The 23,638-nt window shown below is 37.8% G+C and overlaps 1 protein-coding gene across 8 annotated transcripts in view; it reads left to right on the top strand.

The window, feature by feature from the left end:
- The window catches only part of PCGF3 (polycomb group ring finger 3), a 52,293-nt gene that overhangs the window by 11,490 nt on the left and 17,165 nt on the right, over positions 1-23,638 (top strand). For 3 of the 8 annotated variants that reach the window (XM_052701238.1, XM_052701240.1, XM_052701237.1), the window contains 2 exons: positions 17,444-17,486; positions 21,983-22,100. In XM_052701238.1, coding sequence (XP_052557198.1) covers positions 21,992-22,100 — 109 coding nt within the window. In that variant the 5' untranslated portion in view covers positions 17,444-17,486; positions 21,983-21,991. Of the gene's footprint in view, positions 1-17,443; positions 17,487-18,738; positions 19,001-21,982; positions 22,101-23,638 lie in introns of all 8 variants that reach the window. The other 5 variants (XM_052701242.1, XM_052701234.1, XM_052701236.1 and 2 more) reach the window with 2 other exon arrangements.

The raw sequence follows: 23,638 nt of genomic DNA, 5'->3' as shown, positions 1-23,638 counted from the left end.
ATATAGGAAAGTGTCCAGACAGGTTTTGATTATCTTCAGAAAAGGAAACTCCACAGCCTCTCTGGGCAGCCTGTTCCAGTGCCCTCACAGTAAAGAAGTTTTTTCCCCATGTTCAGTTGGAACATCCTGTGTTCCAGTTTATGCCTGTTGCCTCTTGTCCTGTTACTGAACACTGTTGAAAAGAGCCTGGCCCCATCTACTTGACAGCTGCCTTTAAATGTTTATAAGTATTGGTAAGATCCCCTCTCAGCCTTCTCTTCTCCGGGCTGAATGATCCCAGGTCTCTCAGGTGTTTCTCACTCAGGAGATGCTCCAGGCCCCTCGCCATTTATACAGCCCTCTACTGGATTCTCTCCAGAAGTTCCCCGTCTTTCTTGAACTGGGGAGCCCAGAACTTATCACAGTACTACAGATGTAGCCTCACCAGGGCAGAGCAGAGGGGAGGATCGCCTCCCTCAGCCTGCTGGCCACACTCTTCTTAATGCACCAACCTTGTTATTTCTTTCCTAATTCCTTCAACTATTTGTTCTCCTACTACAAATATATGTGCTTTTGTCACTCAAGTGCCAGTCTTTGGTTTAGGTGCTGTTTATGTGATAGGTTGTTCTCAATAGGTCTGACTGCAGCTTCACAGGGCAGCTGCAAGATGGGAGTTCAGCTGAGCACCCTGGCTCTGCGCCAGCTGTGCATCCATTTCTGCTCTTCTGGGGATGGCAGGCACTTGCTCACTTTCTTTGCTGTGTACTGGGTAGATAGCCCACAGACTGTTTTGCCCTACCATGGGATAGAACATTTTTAGGAGGAAATCATCATTGCATATGAATTGAAGAAGCCTGAATTGATTACTTCAGGTACTGCACCCTACTCTTCCTGCTTATTAAAAAAATCAAGCCTTTCGCAGGTAAAAGACTTTGAATAATGGAACTGGTGTTATGCTGGTAGGCAGCCATGTTACCATACAGCTGCTTAATCTCTTTCCCCTTCTTAGCAAGATGTGTGGAAATGAGATAGAGGGGAAAAAAGTGAGTTTTTTGGTCTTGGTGCTTAATGAAAGGAAAGTAAAATCTATACAGAAGTAAAAGGAGAAAAGTTATTCTCTATTTCCTATCAGCAGATGATGCCTAGCCACCTATCCTGTGAGCCATGGCCTCATGCACGTAGCAGATGCTTGGGAAGACACATCTTCATAGAGGGCATTGCAGCTCCTTCTTCTTGCTGAGCGCAACATCACACAGGATGAGGTGTCCCCCTGGTCATTTTGGATCAGCTGTTGTACCTGAGTTCCCACTCTTTCTGGCCTGCTGGTCCTGGGGACACCTGGAGGGCTGTGTGCTATGCCACACTGCCTGCTGCTCTTGCTTCAAGCACAGGTGCTGTGTGGGCTGCTGGAGAAAAGGTAACTCCAGCCCAGCTGGACCCAGTACTTGTGCCATCAGTGTTAGCAAGGAGAAGTAAAATTGTGCTGATGTGTTTTTTATCATTTGATGAAGTTTTCTGCATGTCAAGGTTTCGGGGTGAATACTTTAATTATGTCTTGGCAGTCTTGGCATAGTTTTGGACGAAGTCAGTTCTTTAGTGTGGTTTAGTTTGTGCTGAAAACAGTTTCCTTTTTTTTCTTCTTGGGTTTTTTTTGTTTTGTTTTGTTTTTCAAGGAAAGGGGCAGAGAGCAGGAATGCAGGATACCAGAACTGAATTATCATAGGCTGTTGTCTGATTCCTCAATCAGGCTAGTGGAACTCAGGAAGCAGTTTGCTAGAGACTTAAGCACAAGTGCTTTGGCACCCTGTTTCTGAGCTAGTGTGTTAGAAATAAAAACTAGTAAGAATTTGTCAGGAAAACTGGTGCTTAGGCTTTGAAGTGTCTTAAGTGGTGTCAGTGTCACAACTTTTCCTTCCCTTTTCTTCCTCTACTGTACTTATGGTCTTACAGCAGTGAGAAGTAGTCGCAGCAGTTTCCTGTGAAACTTTGAATATGGTCATAGTGGAAAAAAAAAATTCTGTTTGCATCAACGTCTATTAAAAATTGTTATATGCTTTGCATAATAATGCTCGAGTTCCCTACTTTTTATACTCCTGTACTTTGTATCTTCTAAACATAAAGTGCCTGCAGAATACTAACTGCTGTGAAATTAACAACAGTGTCAGAATTTGGTACAGTGCCTAAACAAAAAAGACTTTCATTTTAAAAATTGACTCGATTTAAGTAGTGAAGACTCATTGCTGACTGTCATTCTTCAGTTCATGATATCTAGCAGTGCAAACTTGTTTATACTGAACAAAACGAAATGTTTTCAGAGATAATAAATGGAGATTGCTTAAGTACTTGAAAAACATTCCACAACAACAAAGGAAAGTAGTAAATTTTAGATGATGAATGCAGGCCTTTGCAGTGTATGTTGACAGAAATAAATACAAGCTATTGGAATGAACTTTGGAGGCTATGAGTTCTTCTTCCCACTAACAATGACTGACAAATGTACTTAAACTGTTAATGGGGTGATGTATTATTGAAACAGTTGTATGTCACTGTGTTAAGAAAAGGAAGCTTTTAGTAACACATTATTCTGTATTTTTAACAAGGAGAAATCTTTTTGTCCTTGAAGGTGATGTGCACACTCCTATGTTGCTTTTGTTCTATTGCAGTACCTGCAAGTCCCAACTTAGATGGTCCTGAATTTCTGCACTTACTGCTTTGATATCTTTCACTCTAACAACTGTATTTCTTTAGGGTCCTAAGTTAATAAACTTCGGTATCTTTTATTTTTTAAAAAGATGGAGCATCTTTCCAAAACTGATGTTTCAAGACTTCAAGATAAGAATTACCTCACTGAATACTGAAAGATAAAGAAGACTGATTCAATGTTGGTAGAAAGGAAGTAGCTTTTCTGCTCTTGGTTAAAATTCAGCTGTATAATTTCATTTCAAGGAAATAATGTGTTTTCAGCACATGAAGTTAAACATGAGAGTCATTTTAATATATGTAGTCACTTGGAAGGTCAGGAGTGTGTCTGCATTAAGTAATCTGCAGCAGCAAGCATTCAAAGGAGAGTCAGTAACTATAAAATGGATGCTACAATTTACTTCTGAAAGAGGTGAATGAGAGCAGAGCACATTTGTCTACATATGGAGTATCTACCTGTATGCAAGTTACTTTGTGTACAGTTGAATCCAGGAGAAACACAGAAATACCTGCCATCCATCTTAGTGATCTAGGGACTGTTCCAGTAACATTACTCATCTTCATAGCAGTTCAAAGATGATTGTTGGACAGATCAGTACTGCTGAAAGTTCTGATAAATGAAATTGATACGATTATGTATTTGTGCCTTTTGTTTAAAGAAGTTCTTCCAAATCTTTGTTCTGTTTGGTTAATGGTTAAGTGCTGTAATCTGGGTTTTGTTAAATTACATTAAAAAGAAAAGTGGTTGCTTATAAAATGTTTATTTAGTTAAATTGCAGTACCTTCCTATTTCAGACTTGCTGGTAACTTCTTGTCACAGATTTCATCTTAAAAGATCGAGTCAAGGACTGAAAACCTGAATTCCTGAAGGCCTTTTGCTGAATATCAAATGGAATTTTTTTCAGTTCCTACATGAAGGAACTTTGTCCTCTCTTTCTTAAAAACAGGCAATATTTGCATGAGATTGCCACATTTATTTCTAGTAGAGCTCTGCAACAGCTTTGGATAAAAGGATTAAAAATATGTTTTTGGGTTACCCAGCAATTACTAACTAGTGATAAACCTTTTCTTTGTTAATAAGCAGTTGGTTTCAGTATTGTAGAAACACACGCAACATTACATATAAACTGGATGTTTCATTGATACCTAGAATTAAGATTTTTCAACAAAGTAAGTTAAAAGTTAAGGCTATAAGGGGAAGGAGAAGGGGCAAGATTTTTTTAAACAATCATCAAAACAGAATGTGGTTTTTTTTGTTTTTTTTTGTTTTTTGTTTTTTTTTGATGACACAGTCCATTATGCTGCTTCTGGCTTCACCGTGATGGACTTCCCAAGTTCCTTTCAAGCCTTTGTTAGCTCCCACATACAGAGGGAGTTACAGGGCAATCCATGAAAATGCAGCATCAATTCAAGTGACAGCTAGACAGCTAAGGATGTTGGTGTTGTGAGTTACTCATTTGTTCTGAACAGGGCACAATATGAAGATTTAAATCTGTTTCAGCTGTGGTTAAGTCATAAATTGCTTTCTCCCAAATGCATGGACTTAAAATGTTATATAAAAATTATATGTGTTCAGGTCCTCTCTTGTACAGTCTCACTGAAGTTTTTGTTTTGGTCCATGAGATCTGAATGGAAATGAAATGCCTTTTTAATTGTTTTTGGAGCTAAATTTTCAACAAGGTTGTAGTAGTATTCATTAATTAAAGCAAGCTAGTTCCTGACATAATGCTGTGGTTTTTATAATACTTTTACAATCTTTAAGGACTTTGATGTTTTAAGGACTCTTCCAAGTTTTATAAGTGATTCTAATGGGCACTGATCAGAAATGACCTTGTACCCCTAGCACTAAATAAAGGAAAAAGCAGAGCATAAAGAAGAATTTGTATGTAATTAAGGCAGTGATTCTTTGTCAGAAATGTAAAATAGATTTTGTAGAATCAAATCTAGCCAGTCAGTGGTTCTTATCCACTACCAGAAAGGCTGGAAAAAACCTCTAAGATCATCCAGTCCAACCATCCACATACTACCAATATTACCCACTAAATCATGTTCCTTAGTACTTCATCTGCATGTTTTTTGAACACCTCCTGAACCTCAGGTAGCCTGTTGCAGTATCTGACCACTCTTTCAGAGAAGAATATCTAATAACTGATATCTGATCTGAACATCCTTTGGTGTAAATTGAGGCCAGTCCTTCTTGTGCTATTGCTAGTCACATGGGAGGAGAGACTGACTCCCAGTGCACCACAACCTCCCTTCAGGCAGTTGTAGATAGCTATAAAGTCTCCCCTGAGCCTCCTCTTTTCCAGGCTGAACAATCCCAGCTCCCTCAGCCGCTCTCCATAATACTTGTGTTCCAGATCCTCCACAGATTTGTTGCCCTTCTCTGGACACGTTCCAGGGCCTCGATGTCTTTCTTGTAGTGAGGGGCCAAAACTGGACACAGTACCTGAGGTGTGGCCTTGCCGGAGCTGAGTACGAGCGGGCAGTTGCCTCTGTGCTCCTGCTGGCTGCTCCATTTCTGATGCAAGCCAGGGTACTGTTGGCCTTCTTAGCCATCTGGGCACGCTGCTAGCTCGTGTAGAACCAGGTGTCAACCAACACTTCCAGGTCCTTTTTCACAGTCTTCCGGCCACTCGGCCCCAAACTTAGGATGTGGCCTGGTGTTACTGTGGCCAAAGTGTAGGACTTGGTACTTGGTCTTGTTAAACTTCATTCCACTGGCTTCAGCACAGCTATCCAGCCTATCCAGAGCACTCTGTAGGGCCTTACTACCCTCAGCAGGATTAACAGTTCCTCCCAAGCTGGTGTTATCTGCAAGCTTATTGAGGGTGCCCTCAATCCCCTCCTCCAGGTCATCAGTAAAGATATTAAACAGGATTGGCCCCAGTACTGGTTCTTGAGGAGCACCATTAGTGACCAGTCACCAACAGGTTTTAATGTCATTCATCACCATGCTCTGGACCCAGCCCTCTAGCCAGTTCTTTACCTAGAGGACAGCATACCTGTCCAAGCCACATGCTGCCAGCTTTTCCAAGGGACTGTTGCGAGAGAGTGTCAAAGGCTTTGTTGAACTCTAGGTTCTGTGACAGAACTTGTGTCATAGATGCTATTCTGCATCCCACAGATTGTTAGCCTGCTCCTGCTCTTAGAAATGTGTTAGGAGTCCATCGATAACAATTGAAGCGTGATTTATTTGAGAGAGACGGGTTGAATACAGCTTGCTGATCAGTTTTGAAGGCTGTGGTTTCACCAGCAGTGGGGCCAAACTAATGGCTTGTTGCTGCCAAAGGAAAATCACCCTTTTCACTGTGCACTACAGACTCTTCCCTTGAGTGTTCTCCAACTCTCTTTTAACCTTCTTGTGAATAAATGAATTTCTCCATCCAGCAGAAGATTCTATACAGTTTCATGAGTCACTTTCAATATGCCCCAAAGATCTGAAGCAACACTACCTATGTTGTTTTAGTGAGATTCCATTACGAGCTTCTTTGAAGAATGTAATTATGAAGTTCTGGAGTTCTGCTAATCAAGAAAGCTAGATAGCAGATAAGGCTAAATATGTTCTTCAAAAGTGACAGCTTTCAGAAGCTTTTTCTTGCAAGAAAATGTATGGAAGATTGACTTTGTAAGGTTGTAATCAATAAAAAGATGTTCTAAACAAAAGTTTAATTAACTGAAGTTCACTGTAATCATATGCTTCAATGATCTGCATGAAAGGCTAGTGCATATGCACTTCCAGCAAGTCCATCTGATTAAAAAAAAAATTCTCAAAAGTTAAAAATAATTATGATATTGTGGAGCTTTTGAGACATTAAACTACCTCTTCTGATGGGATTATATCACTTCTTCAGGTTATCTAGTACCAAAAGGAGTCTCTGTTTATGCTGCAGCTGTTCAGAGATGCTTGCTGTTAGTATTTGCGTACTTTTGCAACTCTGAAAAGCAGTGAAAGCAGCACTGTGGAGAGAAGGGTATTGGCTGAGATAAAATATAAGCTTGTCATTTCTGTGACGGTCAGGTATCGCTGCATTATCTGTTAACTAGTGAGTACAGAATTTACAAACGATGCTTACATTTCCTATTTTTCTTTGTAATTAATAGTGGTTGGTTTTTGTCAGAGATAGTACTGAATCAACTGGGGTATGTCAAAAGAGGACAGAAAATTCCTAGGTAATAATTGCAACCTAGCTTTCTCTGAATGGGTTTAATATTACTGCAGTATGTCACATAACTTAAGTACCACATCTCTAATCTCAGTACAGTTCATGTGAACGCAACAGAAATGAATGCAAGACACCACTCTTTGAAAGAGTTCTGACATTTCCAAAGCCTTCTTGTCTTGCTTTTTCCCTCCCCTTGCCTTTCTGTTGCTGAGTTTTACTCTGCCCGTTGTGTCACTTGTTTCAGGGTCAAAAGTGATTGGGAAGGTTGGAGTTGGAGGTGAGAAGATGCTGTTTTCCCTTAGCAGCTGGTGCTGTAAGAAAAGGAAAACCTGCAGTTTTAATGCTGTTGCGTAGGCCAGCTCATATGCTTTTAGCCTGCAAGTTTCCAGAGGCATTGCTGTTCACTGCAGAGCTTTTCACAAAACCACTTTTCCTGTTATGTCCGAAGAATGTGAGTAGAGGACTTGGAAATTCTGACCCCTGTGGTGGGACATCCTAATGTCCAGTGTGAGCAGGAAATGTTTACTAACTTTGCCTTGCTTTAAATCACAGAAATTCACAATACTGAATGTCCCAGTATTTTTGTGGTTGTGTTTTATGTGTTCACAGGCAGGCTTTACAATAATAGTGCACATGAGAATGATGCAATGTAGGAACACTGACTGTAGTGTGCTGCTTTTGAAATGGCTATAATGTTTGAAAAATGTGTCCTAATACACCTCAAGAAAAGATTAAAAACAGCAGTCATTTTTAGCCACTCTGATGTCCTCTTAGAATTGGATTCGTCTTTTGTTTTGTACATTCTTGGCTAATTACATGAATGTACGATTTTTGTTATTGTTGTTTCTTCCTCTGAGTGCTCTTGACAGTGGCCAGCTCTTTTCATTTTTTTATTTAGTACACTTTTATAATTTTTTTTTTCTTGCTTTGTAGTATAGAAGTAGTATCTAAGGATTGTAGCAATGATTTGTGAGTATTGACTTTTAAGATAATGCATCCTTATACAAGGAGATCATTGAAATCTGTAAGCTCACTGTAACTGCTTTTAAGGTAGCTTCTGAAAAGAAACTTAATATTCATATTAAAATAAGAAAATAATTCATTGTGCATACTTTTTCATTCATGATCATGTTTTATTTTTGACAGGAGATACCTGCCATCTGTTGACACTTGAAAAACCTCTTCTTGCTGAATTATGAGAATATTATTCCTTCCATAATTAAATTTGCCTACATGTCTTTGACTGTAATACATATTTATCTGTTTTCTGATTGTAAAAAGAGCTAAGGTAGTGGGAAGACTGAGAGAGGAAAGAAACATGGAATGACACACTAGAGCTAGCAGTTGTGATGGTAGGTAGGAAGAAGTAGACCAAGTTGCATTTACTGTGTGTATATATATTTTCTATACTTAAAAATCTGCCTTTCTCTTACTTTTTACCCCTTATATATAAGTATAATGTACTTATTGTTCCTCTTCCTAAACAGAATCCTTTAAAATGCTTTGATTTAATATTGATTCTTTATCCATGTTCATATGAAGTTATTTTCAATCCTCATTGTAGTCAGGAAGAACTCAGTCCAGTATTTTATCATGCTGTTTGCTTTCACGTTCAGAGCTAAAGTAATTCAGTGCTAAAATCTTCCACTGGCTTTATAGGAGCAGAGTACATAATTTCTATGCTCTTTCAAATTACCACTTGCACAGTTTGTGTGCTTTCATTCTCTTTCTTTCCCTCCACATATGCATGTGTAAACATAGATGGATATGTGTATATATTCATGTGTACCTACAAGAATGTTCTGTAGGGTGCTTCTAAAAGAAAGATTTAAAGATGTTGAAATGAAATTGAACGTGAATACTATTCTTCTGCAATAGTAACATCTTTATGGTATTTAATATTTTGTGAATTTTCTAAAAATGTTAATTACTACAGCAGTTCTGATGCATTGGTATTTGTTCCTTGATATAAAATGAAATTAAAATGCATTACTGAAGTTTGTGTGAAAGGATATGTGATTCAGTTGTGAGTCTGTAGCTTGTCTTCAGCAGTATTGCTATTTCTTCTACCTTACTTGAATTCCTTTTTTTTTCCCCCATGTTGTGTGATTTAATTGTACAGCACAAGGGAGAAAGTTAGACTGTCATCTATGTTATGTTGACAGCTTATATAAGGGCATAACTTACTCTGTGTAATCAAAAACAAATATTTTATGGTAAAGTAAGAAACAGATTCATCTGTGATTTTAACATGTTTAACATGAAGTCTTACAAGTATGCCCGGTGAATAAAGATTAAATAGGTAGCTTCAGTTCTATGTCCTGATTATTATTTTTCTGCATCTCAAACATCTGTATTACTTTCTACATGTAATTTACTTGCAGTGGGGCCTGGGGAAGTACTGTGCTGCCAGTACTGGCTAGGCTGTGCTGCCAGTACTGGCTTCACTGGCTAGGCTAGTGAAGAACCAAATAGAGTTCAAGAAGGGGAAATGCTGAAGTCTTGTAAGGAGAGAAACAGCCCCAGGCACCTGACCTTCTGGAGGCCACCTGACTGGAAGGCAACTATGCAGAAAAGTGCCTGGGGGGCACCAAGATAAACATGATGCAGCACAGTGACCTTGAAGGCATCTGAAAGGTCCGAGTCAGGTGGGTGAGGCCAGGTTCTTCCTAGCTGTGTAAGGCAAGCAGCAACAGACACAAACCAGAGCATACGGTGTTCCTTCTGAATATGAGGAAAATCTTTACTATCAGGGTGACAGAGCACTGGATCAGGCTGCCCAGAGGGGCTGTGGAGACTTCTTCTCTGGAGATGCTCAGAACCTCCCTGGACATCTTCCTGTGCGTTCCTGTAGGGAACTTGCTTTAGCAGGAGGTTGGACTTAATAATCTCCAGTGGTCCCTTTCAACACCTATGATTATGTGATTCTTCGAGACAAATGTGTAAAAAGCAAATGTGTTTCACTGTAGGGTGCACACATCTTAGCCATCTGTGTGCAACTATTAGTAATGGTGTGACTACACCCCAGGTAGTTCTCCTTTAACTTGTTAGGCAGGTCTTCTCAGAAAAGACCAAACTATATTCTGTTCTCAAGTCTCTTTAGTAGATCAAAGAAGTGAATAAAACATAGACTCTAGAAGATACTTCCCAGAAAATGATGTGGTTATCTTTTTCCCCCATTTTTTTAATAATTATCTATTGGCATGAGCGTGTCATGGTATTTTAGAAAATTTAAATCGTGATTCTTTCAAGCAAGTTATCTAAAGCTCATATTTATATTTTGTTTTTTGTGGTCATCTGCTACTCTTTGATTCTTCATTATATCTTAATTGTTTAAAATTAAGAGTAAGGTGAAATGATTAATGAATAGTAAGAATTTCTGACTTAAAAATGTGTTTAGAATAAAACTTACCACTAAAATACTGAGAGTAATTTTGAAGATCAGCTTGTGCTTATTCCACAAAGGGAGTTTTACCTCTGACGTATTCAGGCATAGCTTGTTATGATTGCAGGAAGTTGAAGGAAAAACATTTCACTCATCACTTATGGAAACAAGACAACAGATGAAAGAAAAAAAAAATCAACAGCAAACAGGCTCTGTAAATGGTACTCACGTAACCAGTTTAAAACTGGGCTCATGATGTGGTTTCCTTTTAAAATTTTCTTCCCTATTCTTATAGGGCTACTTGTGTTTATACATTAATTGAAAGTTTCTGGATATCTGTCTTGAAGGGGCTTTTGCTTGCTGACTACAAAATAAGTTCTATTGTTGTTCTTTTGTGCTAGTTCTTCATAAGAACTATTATTTCAGTGCTGGTAGGCTAAAGAGTTAGGTTCCATTGTAGTTGTTCTTCTTTTTCTGCTATATTTTACTTAATTATATGACTGGCTTTGTGAATGTCTTCTGTACAGAAAGTATTTTGAAACTGTGTTTCTGACACAAACATCAGATAATATTAGATACTGGGAAGAAATCAGGAACTTGCCTGCAACGTAGAAAATTACACCTTTTAACGAAGGTTTCTGATTGATTAGGGAACAGTGAAATGTCTGAAAAACAAAACTCCTAAAACTCTGAAGTACCGAAATATGTAAAAGCAAAACTAAATATTGACACTTGCTTTTGCTGAAAAAGCTAGCACAATAGCTTTCTGGTCCTCTCGTGAAATTCTTAAAATATAGCTTTATATCTTGTAAGTGAAATTAATGTAAGCCTCTATTTTGAAGTAGTGATTCTGGAGGAACAGAGATCTGATTGTAATTGGTTTGAAAATGAAACTGTAGAGACCTTTGTGTTAGTTGGAGAAGTCAAGCTGTCAATCTAGTTGTGGGCAGGCAAGTCACATATGCACCACAAACAACATGGGTTGAGGTTGGAAGGGACCTCTGAAGGTCGTCTAGTCTGACCAGGTCTGGTACCAGATCTGGAAATTGGTGGTCCTGAGTGCGGCAGAGGGGTTGGAACTTGATGATCCTTGGGGTCCCTTCCAACCCAAGTCATTCTCTGATTCTGTAATTCTATGACCTGCCTCGTTCCAGTAGAGTCAGCTAGGGCAGATTGCACGGGAACACATCCAGGTAGGTTTTGACTCTCTCTAGAGAGGAAGGGACCACAGTCTCTGAGAGAGACTAAGGAGGAAGAAGTATTTCATACTGCTCAATGGAATGCCTTGTAATGGTAGGTCGTGTGTGGAGAAAATACTGCTTGTGAAGAATCCTTGGCCACTTAGGAAATAACTTACTGGAAGAAGATCAGTACTCAGTGACGGTCTGTCCTGTGTTCTGCATCCTCGGTTTCAGTATTACCCTTTGTAGAACGGCATTACTTTGCTTTTGTGAACATATTTAATGAGATCTGTTAGGTTCCATGGTACGGCTCATCTGCACACTCAAGACCAGAGAGGAAGATGGGTGAATTATATCCTTCCTAACTACTTCAAGGCCCATCATGGGATCCATCAGCCTGTCAAAGCCCGTCTCCACAAGCCCAGATGATCATAGCTTTCTTTTAGACACTAATAGTTTTATATTCTTATTTGTCCTAACTCTTGAATCTTGTGATTCAAGATGCTATTGCTAAAATCGGGTGAGAAGTCAAGTGGTGTTCCTTGGGGAATTATTGTAATGATGGATTATAAAATCATTTAAAACCATTCTCTAGGATCAGTTGCATATGAATTTTTGTAGTGTGGTAGCAGCATAGCAGCGAGGCAGATACTCAGAAAAGTGAAGCAAATAGCATCCAATTCTTGCAGGCTATTTTAATCTTTGAGTTGCTGAAAAGCATATAGTTCAATTTCTAATGGAACTGAAGACTCTCGACCTGTCAGGTAGCTTACATTTGCCCCCAGCAAGTTGCTCAGCATAAAACTGCATACTTCATTTGTGCTCAATAGTTCTTTATTTTGGGAAAGCAGAAACAACAGATTTGTAAGGCTGGGTGGGTTTTACTTGCTTATTTTATTTCAGGCATGTCCAATCAGTGTCCTGCAGTCCACATGCAGCCTGGCACAGCTCACACTGAAGCCTGCCCTGCATCGTCGTGGCAGTGACTCTTCCCCACTACATAGCCTGGCCCAGCCCCAGGATGTGGGGAGAGCACAAAGCAGTGCTGACTCTGCTTCTTGCACCCCTTGTACCCACTCAGTCACACTGAAACCTGTGGATATTACTTGTGACATGCGCTTGTGCTGTTCGCTGAGTAAAACACAGTGATTGCTGATACTAATACTTCAGACTGCATATGGGCATCACAGAAGAAAACAGAACCCCCACACAAGAAAAATCATGGATGAAGAAAGAGTGTTGAAGGAAAAATGGACACATGGGTCAAGACAAATAATATGCCGCTATGCTTAATTTGCAAGGAAATTGTGTCAGTTTTCAAAGATTACAGTTTACATTTTATGCAGAAACATGCTGCCAAATGCAGTGCATATCAAGGAATGTTTCATATCGACAAAATAGCAGAACTGAAAAAAGTCTGTCATCTCAGTGATATCTTTTTTGAAAAGCTAAAACTCTAACATACTCTACTATTAAAAACTAGTCATGTGGTAGCAAATCTAATTGCAAAAAAATAAAAACCATTAACTGATGATGACTTTATTAGGCAATGTATGGAAAGCATGGCAGACATTATGTGTCCTGATTAAAAAATATATATATATATTTTGTAAAATCAGTTTGTGTCACCAGAATGTTGCCAGGTGATCTGAAGAAATGGGAACATTTGTTGAAAGAAATTTGGAGACTAAAGCTGCTGATTTCAAATTTTTTGCTTTGGTAATACAGGAAAGTACTGATGGTGCAGATATGGCTCCACTTGCCATTTTCATTAGAGGTAGTAAAGAAAATGGCTTCTTTGGTGCCATTAACAGACACAATAAATAGCTTGATTTGTGTGAAGCAGTAAAAAAATATGCTAAAGTGATTTTCTTCAACCTTTGTCAACATGTCTGGTATAGCTACTGATGGTGCCCTAATGATGGCTGGGAAAAAAGGACTTATAAAATTAATGGAAGAAGATGCAATTGCCACTGATAACTCACATTTGATGAAATATCACTGTGTCGTACATCATGAAAATTTATGTGTGAAAGCCTTAAAAATGGATAATGTCATGCAAATCATCGTCAAAGCTGTGCATTTTGTAAAATCCAATGGCTTGAATCATCACCAATTCCAGGAATTCCTTAAAAATGTGAATGCTGATTATTATGCGGACACCCATTTACTTTTTTGAAGGAAGGTCGCTAAGTCAGGATAAAATACCAAAAAAATATAATGATTTGCAAATTGAAATCAAATCCTTTTTGGAATCGAAATGGAAACTTGTGCCAGAACGTGAACATTGAAAAAGGCTCACACGTTTAGCATTTTTGGTGGATTTGACTGCTCATTGACATGTGCTAAACATACGCCTTCAAGGTGAAAATCAACTTAATCTGTGCTGTGTTTCAAAGCATAATAGTGTTTGAAATTAAACTTGAATTATGGCAAGCTCAAGTTACAGCAGATAATTTCATACGTGCATTTGCTAAACACAGTCCTGTGAAGAGCAAAAAATGTGCAGCCCTGCTTTCTAATTTGATAAAGGGATTTGAGAATAGGTTTCAGGATTTGTGAAAACTCATAAATATTTTGGGTATATTTGTGATTCCGTTTTCAGTTGACATTAATATATTACTTTGATTTTTCAAATTGAATATATAGAGTTGCAGTGAGATGTTCAACTCAAAAATTTGGTCATGTCTCTTTACTTGATTTTCATAAGAGAAAAATATCGCGTGCTTCACAGTCATGCCTTAATAATGTCATCACTTTTTTTGGCAGTACATACATTTGTGAGCAATTATTGTCAAGGATGAAGTACAGAAAGAGCAGTATTTCATTAAAGATCTGATTAAGTCCTTGAGAGCTCACTAAGAACTGTGGCTACTTCAATTAAATCAGACAATGATGCAGTAGTATCACAAAAACAGTATCCCAATGGTTTTATGTTTCTGTTGCTCTCTATTTTTCACATTTTAATAAAAACCACATTATATGTAAGTAAAAAAAAAAAACATTAAGACAGTTCTTCCCTGGTTTAGCATTAAACGTGGAGGTTGGTGGCCCTGCATGTGGCAGGGGGGTTGGAGATTCATGATCCTTGAGGTCCCTTCCAACCCTGGCCATTCTGTGATTCTGTGTGATTCGGTGACAATTCCTGTTTGCTCAGTGCGGACCAGGCAAGCTGAAAAGTTGGGTGCTGGTGTTTTATATCCTCAGTGCTGAAGCAAGTTGCAGGTGGACCTGCTTTATGAAGTTAGGGAATTAGTGCCATCTGCTGGTGCTGATAGGTTTCTTCAAAGAGGAAAAATGACTTGCCAGGAGATGAGAGGAATTTCTGGCATTCTAAAAAGAATGCTTGTACACATTTGCTACTTTAGCATTTAACTATGTGGATAAAGTAAGTAATAAAAAGGTTTCTTATTGGCTGTTTATCAGAAGTTGGCTTGCCAAAGCAAATGTAAGCATTGGGCCTGCTTAAGAAAAATATTAGCTTGGTAGGTTCTTTTATTAAATAGTGCTTGGCAAATACAACACAAAGAATTTTTTGTTTAAGTTTACAGTATTTTATAACTCAATTTGGAAGAATCTTTTCTACTATCTATGCATTTTTACTAAACTCAGAACCTTCCACTATATTTGAAATTACTGATTTTAAGTGACAGATAAATTGTGTATACTCAGTGATAATAAAACCTGAAAACAGTTGAAGCAAATGATTGATATCTGAAGCCAAAAGATCTACAAATACTCTGTTCACTCTGTCCTTCCATTCCTTGAAGAAAGGTGTCCTGCACCTGAAGTTGTTTATCTGAGGTAATAACCCTGTTATTCTCCAGAGCCCTGGAGAAGGCTTTTATAGTATCTCTTTGGTCATGCCTGTTCTTCTGCAATAAATGTCTGACTCATAAAATATCTTGTCCTATGATGGAAACGTTTGTAGAAGTGAAGATAATTAATATTAAACTGGTGTTTTGTTTTCTAAAATTTAAGTGATACTCTTAGCTATATATCTATGTTTGTGTGTGTACTGTATTTCATCCACATGCAGTTATTAGCAAATCTATTGCAGACTTGGATCCTGATTTGAAACGTTTATTTAGTAAGTTCTGGGTGTGCACAAAGTTCCTTCACTTTAATATTTTGTTCTTAGAGCTGTGACTTTCACTCAATTCCATAGTCTTTGTAATTGAGGTATACCTGCCATTGTTTTCTTTCTGCTTCCAGTGCTATATAACCTTAATGCCTTTCAGTAATTATTTTGCAAAATTAGTAACATCTGCTGTGTACAGCTGCTTCTCCTCAGGCTCTCCACTGTGAGCTCTGTTTTTTTTGCTTTTTAATGAGGTAACATTATGCTATATTTCAGCAGAAGAAAAACAAAATGCTTATGCTTTAAATAGAGTGGTGCTGTAATGACTTGTGAATCCTTCAGGCATTCACTTCAGTTCTGGATTTGTAGCTGGTCAAGGCAATTACCTGTTTTGCCTTACAATGCTGAGTGGTACAAAAGAGAATTACAGTTAGATAAACTGTCAAGTTATCAAGAATAGCAGTAGCAATTTGAAGAAACCTCTAAATAAAATCATTCTGGAATAGTAGTGCTCTGTTCTAATGTGTTAGTGTCCAGGATCAGCAGATGAGTCTGCTTTCCGAGTTCTCAATTGGTATCTCTAAATGCACTCATGTTCTTTGTATTAATCATTTGTAGTGCATCACTGTCACTGTGCTACCAGAACCGGAAGCATATGGTGGAATTTTAGGACAAACTTGTTTGCTGGCTCTTTCCTTACCACTTCAGTACCACTTTCTTTTTCCAGCTTAACTCAGGTATGACCTTGTCCTCTCCCAGCAGCTGTGAGGGAAGGTGCATGGCAGTTTCTTTGGAAGACCTTGTTGCTCACAGGTTTATGTTGTTATGTGCTCTTAGACTGGTGTTAAACTTCTAAATCCATCTTTCGCAGCTGTGTTGTTGACTGCAGTGTTCTCCATGTTGTGCTGCAAAGTAAATCTTGCGGCAGCTCGCAGATACCTCTTTGTTTCTCCTCCTGTCCACATAAGGCATCTTACTTCTGTGAAGATCTTTTTTGTGGATTGCAATGAAGTAGCATCTGATGCAGCCTTGCCTTGTTTTCAGTTAGCAGTATGTTTTTCTCTGAGTGCAGTAAAAGTACCTCACAGTACAGTTATGAAGAGTTTCTTTTTTTTTTTTTTTTGCATTGTAGTTTGCGCCTAATGCTACTGTAAATATTTTGTGTCGTGGTATTTATAATCACACATTTATTATCACACTGAAATCAGCATTTACAGGCTGTGCTTTGATTTGTGGAACAGGACAATGGACGCAGTAGTACTCATTACCTGTCTCTTAACATCTGAGTTTTCCTTGTGTGAATCACTTCATAAGGAAAACTTCCTTCTTTTCTCATACTGTGATATATGTATGAGATTATCCTCTCTCTGGAAGGTGATACAAACATCTTTTTTCTAGATACTTTCCAAAATAAAATTATAGAGATTCCAGAAACATAGATTATCTTCTTTACAGTATTTTTATGTATTACAGATTACTTGTAAATGTAGCTTGAAAGCCCAGAATAATTCTTATCTGGCTGTGGATCACCAATCCAAAATTTTTTTTTTTTTTTTTTCAAACTGATCACTATCTAAGTAAGCCATAGGTTGTGGATCCTTCTGTTTGTTTTTTCTTCTGTCATTTGTGAAGATAATGCTTTTCTCTAGATTTTGCCTTCACATGGCGATAGGACTAGCTGGACTTCTGTGGTTCCCATGTTATCTGTGTCTTTTTGTGTGAGACTGACATCTTCTTTTGAAGTTCCTTTTCCATCTTTCTAATTCCGATAGACTTTTCCTGCTTTCTTAATCGAATACAAATCATGTGCCACCCCCATTCCCCTGGCCTGTTGTCTTAAATTCATGTAGGAACTTCTAGTTGAATTTGGTGAGCTAGGTATTTCTACATGGCAGCTGGATTTTGAGGAACTTTGGATGTTAACTTTCAGACTATTTTTCTGTCTTTTCAGGTCTCTGGATGGCAAACTCTGAAAAGAAATGCTGGTTTGAGAGGTATGCCTCATGTAGGCCCAAATTTCCTGACTAGTATATATATTAATGATAAGGCCAAACTTCTAAGGAGTTTCTTTGCTTATCCTCTTTTTGAACTTGAGTTAGTGTTCGTTTTCAGTGCTGCAGTCTCTCTGAAAGGTGAAAGCATATACAGGGGCATTTGGCCACATTGGCGACGCAGTTGTACTGGAGAGATCTGTAATAAACTGCCTGATCATCATAATGGAAAGCTGCCTTAGTGGATGAAACACTAAAGTGACTAAGACCAGTTGACTGACACGTATATTCACTGCCAACATCTCCTGATTGTGTTCATTTTTGTTTGTTTATATTTATTTATACTAATTAGAGATATAGTGCAGATGTCCTTGTAGTTGTCTTCATGTGTTTCCTCCTGGCATGAAGTACTTACCAGACAGTCAGAGACCAATGATGTCTGGTGTCAAATGATGTTAGTTGGAACTAAGAAGAAACACAATTCTTGGTTCAGGTGATCTTTTTGGCATGTTGGCAGGATGTATCAAACTTTTTGCTTCATGGAATCATTCAGGTGCTGCTGAACAGTGCTGCACAGAGCCAAGGATGTTTAGTATTTCAGTTTCTTGTACACCCTGCCAGTGAAACTGCTGGATGGGGGAGCACAGGGAGCTGGGAGGGGATAGAACCAGGACAGCTGACCTAATCTGGCCAAAAGGATATTCTCTAACATATGACATCATGTGAAAAAAATTTAAAACTGAGCAGAGTTGGCCAAGGGGGCAGCCAACACTTAGGGACTGGCTGGGAATAAGTTGGTGAGTGGTGAGCAATTGCTTGTGCATCACTTGGCTTTGTATACATGTGTAATTATGCATACACATAATGATAACTACTGCTATTTCTCTCTTCATTTTCTGCCTTAATAAATAGTTTTTATCTCATTCTGTGAGTTCTGCTTCTCTCACTTGAGCGAGTGAATGGCTTTGTGGTGTTTAGATGCCTGCTGGATTAAACCACAACACTTTAAAACAAGACTTCTTTCAAGAATTGATTCAGGTCTCTCAAACTCCAGAAGGTTTCCTATTTCTTTAAAGCAGTACACTTCCAAGTAATTTTGTCCTGATTCAAAAATATTTTCCGGTGCAAAGTACTAAATATTTGGGTTAACAGTGGTGGTTCTTCAGCAATTGTCTGAGATATTGGTGTTGCTGTTTTTATATGCTGTGCTTAGGGTTTTTTTTTTTTCTTCTTCTTCTTTTTTTTTTCCCCTAAGTGTAAGGGAAGATGGTGCTGCTATGTTCATGTGCTTACGGACAGTAATCAAGAAAATGGAGCCACTCTGTTATCAGAGGTGCATGCTTTTGGGATGAGAGGAATTGCACACAAATTACAGTGCAGGACCATTCAGTGCCATTCAATAATTGGAGCTTTTTTTAGGCAATGACAATTGGTCAGAACCTGGAACAGGTTGCCTAGAGAGACTGTGGAGTACTCATTCCTGGATCTGTTTGAGTGAAGCGGGACTGTGCCGAAGGGTAATTCACTGTTTGTTTGAGCACAAGTGGGATTAGAGCTTTTGGGAAGTCACTTCCAATCAGCATGATCCTGTGAATCTTTGTAGCCTGCTGAGTGATCATTTATCTGTGTATTATGTTTCCTGTAAAAGCGGGTGAGATTCAGATCATTAGGAAGCATCTGTTGTTCAGTGTTTCATGATTCTAGGATTGACAGCTGTGACTTCTTTCTGTTCCAGCAACAAGATTTTGAGAGTGGAGCATTGTTTTTTGATTCTAACACTTGTTTGCTAGGTGAGGAGTGAAAAGCTTCAATTTTAGATCAAATGTCACTGTTCGGTCTACAGATACTCAGGAACATATCTACACTTCCTTGCTTGCTCTAGTATGTTACAATTTAAGAAGATAACTGTAGGAGAACAAATGAAGCACTGTGTTGTACAGATTTGCTTTGTTAATTTTTACAGGAACCTAATATTTGCAGTGTTAAACAGTGAAAAAGTGCTGTTAAGTTCTGAAAATGGTATTTAAAAAATTCAGATTCTGTTCTGTGCCCTGAAATTACATGATTTCATATCACATGATAACTTTCTTTAACATTTCAGTTCGTGAATTTGCCAGATAGACATGACTAGGATATTATATTGAGTGTATTTTTTCCATGTTTTTAACATGTATTTTTTTCTGTTGCTGAGGAGTGTATAATTTTGCTTTCCATCCAGCCAGTGGAGTATGTTTCATCCTTATGTATTTATTTATTTTTCCTGGTAAAATTGACTTTATTACACTTCGTAGCACTTTTACCTTTTCTCTGTATGGTTTGTTTGTTGTTCTGTTAATATTATGTCCCATCTCAATTGATTTACATTTGCTGCAGGTTTTTTCTAGTGCTCTGTCATGTGATTCGTGTAATAACATTGCTTGTCTCTACTATAGTGGCAGAAAAGGTTGCATCTAGCTTTTACTGGAAAATATTTTTTTTTGCTGCAGTTTTCACTATAACTTCTTTGACTTTTATGCCTCTTTAGTGGTTGGAATCAATGTGTGGTAATCCTGAATGCCTCGTTCTGCATTCCTGTCTCTACAAGTGCGGTTGTATTAGTGATGCCTAAGTATCCTTGTAGCTTAACTTCTCTTTTACACATTTTGAATTGAGATTTACAAAGTGCTCTCTACGTGAACAGTAGTTTAAAACCATCTCCTGAACTGTTTGTAAGAATGATGCTAAAACCTTTTTCCCCGAGTATTAGAAATGTTAAGTAATTCATGCAGTAGCTTCTTTATCTGGATACCTCATAAATTAGATTGAAAATGTTGAGTATGCACCTACTTTTGAAATAATTAGAAACAAAACTATAAATTAAGATTTAGAAGAGTAATTAAGTTCCTAGAATAGATTCTGACATATGTTTGGATCTGAGTTCTAGAGTATCGTGCTTCTCATTCTTCTGTCAGAAGCTAGTTGCTACCTTAATTAAGAAATCTCAGATGCCATAAAACAAGTTTGATGTTTTGTCTGTTCCTTAACTGTGAGTACTAGAATTCCTCCTAGTACATTTTGTATAGGACAATACAGAACTTCATGAGCTTATGATAAATTACGTGCTTTTCCAATGTTATAATGGAACATAAAGTACTTTGTCAACTCTAGTTTAGATCAGATTGGTATGAAGGTTTGCTTTATGATATATAGTCCTTTCTGCTTAATACCACTTCAATAAACAAAGGAGAAAAGATACGGTAAACTGAGTTACGTATTTCTTTGTGAAATTTGGGGAAAATGAGTTACCATAAAAATTCTGAAATGTATTCCCTATTAAACTAGATGAAAACTATTAGTGTTTATGAGCCATGGACTATTACCATAACAGATGCAATGCAATAATGTGGTCACATCTGAAGTGCAGGAGGCAAATTACTAAGTTATAAGCCAGTTTAGCCTGCCATTTAATTGATGTTGTCAACTTATGGTGACAATAAATTCTCATAGTTTTTTTCTCAGCGTATTGAGAAGAACATGTGTGTGTGTGTATGTTGTATACATAGTATATATGTTCTCTCTCTATATAGGTGTATGTATACATATATAGATAAATATATATATGTATATATTTTAAAGGTAACAATGTACTTCTGAAGTCATAGGTTTTGTAAACTGCTTTCTCTGAGCAGCTGAGATTGCGGCCAAAGAAGTTAATGAGCTGTTTTAAGTTTTAATTCTTCATTTTTGCCTGTTTAGTAGTAGTTATGCTCTCCTTTGTATTGAAGAATGAAAAGCTTTCTAATTCACATTTCTTAGTACAACAAACTGCAGTTCTGCCAGTGAAGCAATTTTAATTTGGAACATGTTCTTCTATTAACCTCCGTTTAAATAAAATGAAATTCCAGGTTTACTTTTCAGCTGTTACTGAGATGACTTCAAAATTATGCTTTAATATAGTGAATAAAGGCAGGCCTTAAGTGTAGTTGTACATGCTATGCTAAGTCAAATGCAATTCTTTTAAATTCTCAGTTTTAAAAATACTTTCTAATTGTTCTGAGGATTTTTTCTTTTTCTTTTTCTTTTTCTTTTTCTTTTTCTTTTTCTTTTTCTTTTTCTTTTTCTTTTTCTTTTTCTTTTTCTTTTTTCTTTTTCTTTTTGGGTGTGTGTGTGTGTGTGAAATTTCTCCTGTGACTAGTAACTGCTTAGATAAGCAGAATGATAGGATTTCACCTTAAATCCAAGTCCTGTGGGCAGTGAGCAGCTTATTAACAGTGCGGTAGTGAAACTTTGACTTGAAATAATGTGAAATGACCAGTATTTCACACCTTCTATTTCTGTGAAGTTTTCTAAAAGTTAGTGCTATCGTGTGTGTGTACATGCATGTGTTTATACATATAGAATGTATGAGAACCTTAAGTTGTGTAAACATATCTTTAAGGTGAATTATAGTTAATAATTTATCACCAAATTACCTATCACTAAATTCACTGCAACTGTGTTTCTGTATTTCTTTTCTGTAGACACCAAAGATGCTAACCAGAAAGATTAAGCTCTGGGACATTAATGCCCATATAACCTGTCGTCTGTGCAATGGATACCTGATTGATGCTACCACTGTAACAGAATGCTTACATACATGTAAGTATGATTATAATTACATTCAAGAGATTGGTTTTTTTTCCTTGGTGTGCAACATGATGTAACAATTTTTAGATGAAATTCAAAAGTCTGTTGTGCAGCAGCCAGAAAAATACGTGCTTTTCTAGACTTTTTTTTTTTTAAATTAACAATTAAGAAGATGATGATGTTGTTTTCACAAAGTGAGTGAAGAGAGGATGTTAAAGCTGTAATGCATGAACTTGAAGCCATATACAAGTGATAATATACATATTAAAAAATGCAGCCTATTTTCATGCGGATAGAATGTAGTATGCATAGTTTTCTCTTCGGTGACATTTGACACAGCATATGTTCTCTACCTGCAGTCTCCTTGCTCTTGCTCTCCTGTCTCTATGAAGAGAGCAGACATGTTTGATGAGGAATAAGTAAATTACTTTCTACTCTAGAAATAGGGTTTTGTTCTGGAACATTTAACTGAGGCTGTTATGTTGCACTGTGAATTTCAAGTTTCACATCAGTGAATCAGGCCTTAGAACATCACAAAGCCTTAGATTTAAAACAAACAAACAAACAAACAGGGCCAAAACAAAAACAAACAGCAACAACAGAAACGAAATAATTTCTCTTGAAGTTATAAATTCATCCCTATATCTTTGTTGCTGACATAATGAGATGAGGTTTGAAAAATGGTGATGAACAAAGGTCCAGAAGGACTCAACATAAATCATTCCTTCTGTGGAGGAATTTAGTCCAAGGTGGCAGTGCCAGGACCGTTATTTGTTTTGAATCAGAGTTTCATTTGCCAAGGTAGATATCATCTGAGGAATTAACTTTCCAATCAAAAGACTCATGGTAGTAGTGTTAAATGTCCTTTGTAGCTGCCTCATGATATGTAGAAATCAAACCCTATAACCTGTAAGGATATAGGGAAGGTATGTTTTATTGGCAGTTGCTCAAAAGCCCTGGTGCAAGGGGGATAATTCCTCCAAGCTTGCACACTGTCAGGAAGAATGCTACAGTGCTACAGATATAGACCAAACTGATACATAATCAATAGTTCTCCCAGAATTCAGTTACATACTCATTACAGCCCTGAGAGTTCATTAGCATGCATACCCTCCCCTCTTGGGCATGCGTAGTGGGTCATGGCATGAAGATTTGTTGTTTTCCTCGCGAAGGCTTCTGACCTTTTTTGCTGTAAATTTCTGACCTTTTGGGGGGGCATCCCCCCAAAACAGTTTCTTCTTGCCTCATGAACATCTAATCATCTCTCTGCCAAATGTCCTCGGGCTGTTCTCAAACCCTTATCTGTATGGCCTTCATTCCCCTCACTATCTAAGACCCAGTGTCTGCCATCCCTTATTTTCTAACAAGCTCTACATTCTTGCTTCTATAAACTATTTCTAACTATTCCGCTTCACCCCCCTTATTCTCAGTCACTGTGAAGCCTTCTTGCCTTTTTACTTCCATTTATGGGGCCCTTCTCACCTTTCAAATCCCCCCTTTTCTTTAATCTAGCAGGATTTCCACTTGCTAGATTACTCCTTTTTAGCTGT

The sequence above is a fragment of the Tympanuchus pallidicinctus genome, unplaced genomic scaffold (genome assembly GCF_026119805.1).
Source record: "Tympanuchus pallidicinctus isolate F22 unplaced genomic scaffold, pur_lepc_1.0 scaffold4, whole genome shotgun sequence".
Lineage (NCBI taxonomy): Eukaryota > Metazoa > Chordata > Aves > Galliformes > Phasianidae > Tympanuchus > Tympanuchus pallidicinctus.
Note: the sequence above shows the minus strand (reverse complement) of the source record. Positions and strands in the feature narration are given on the sequence as shown.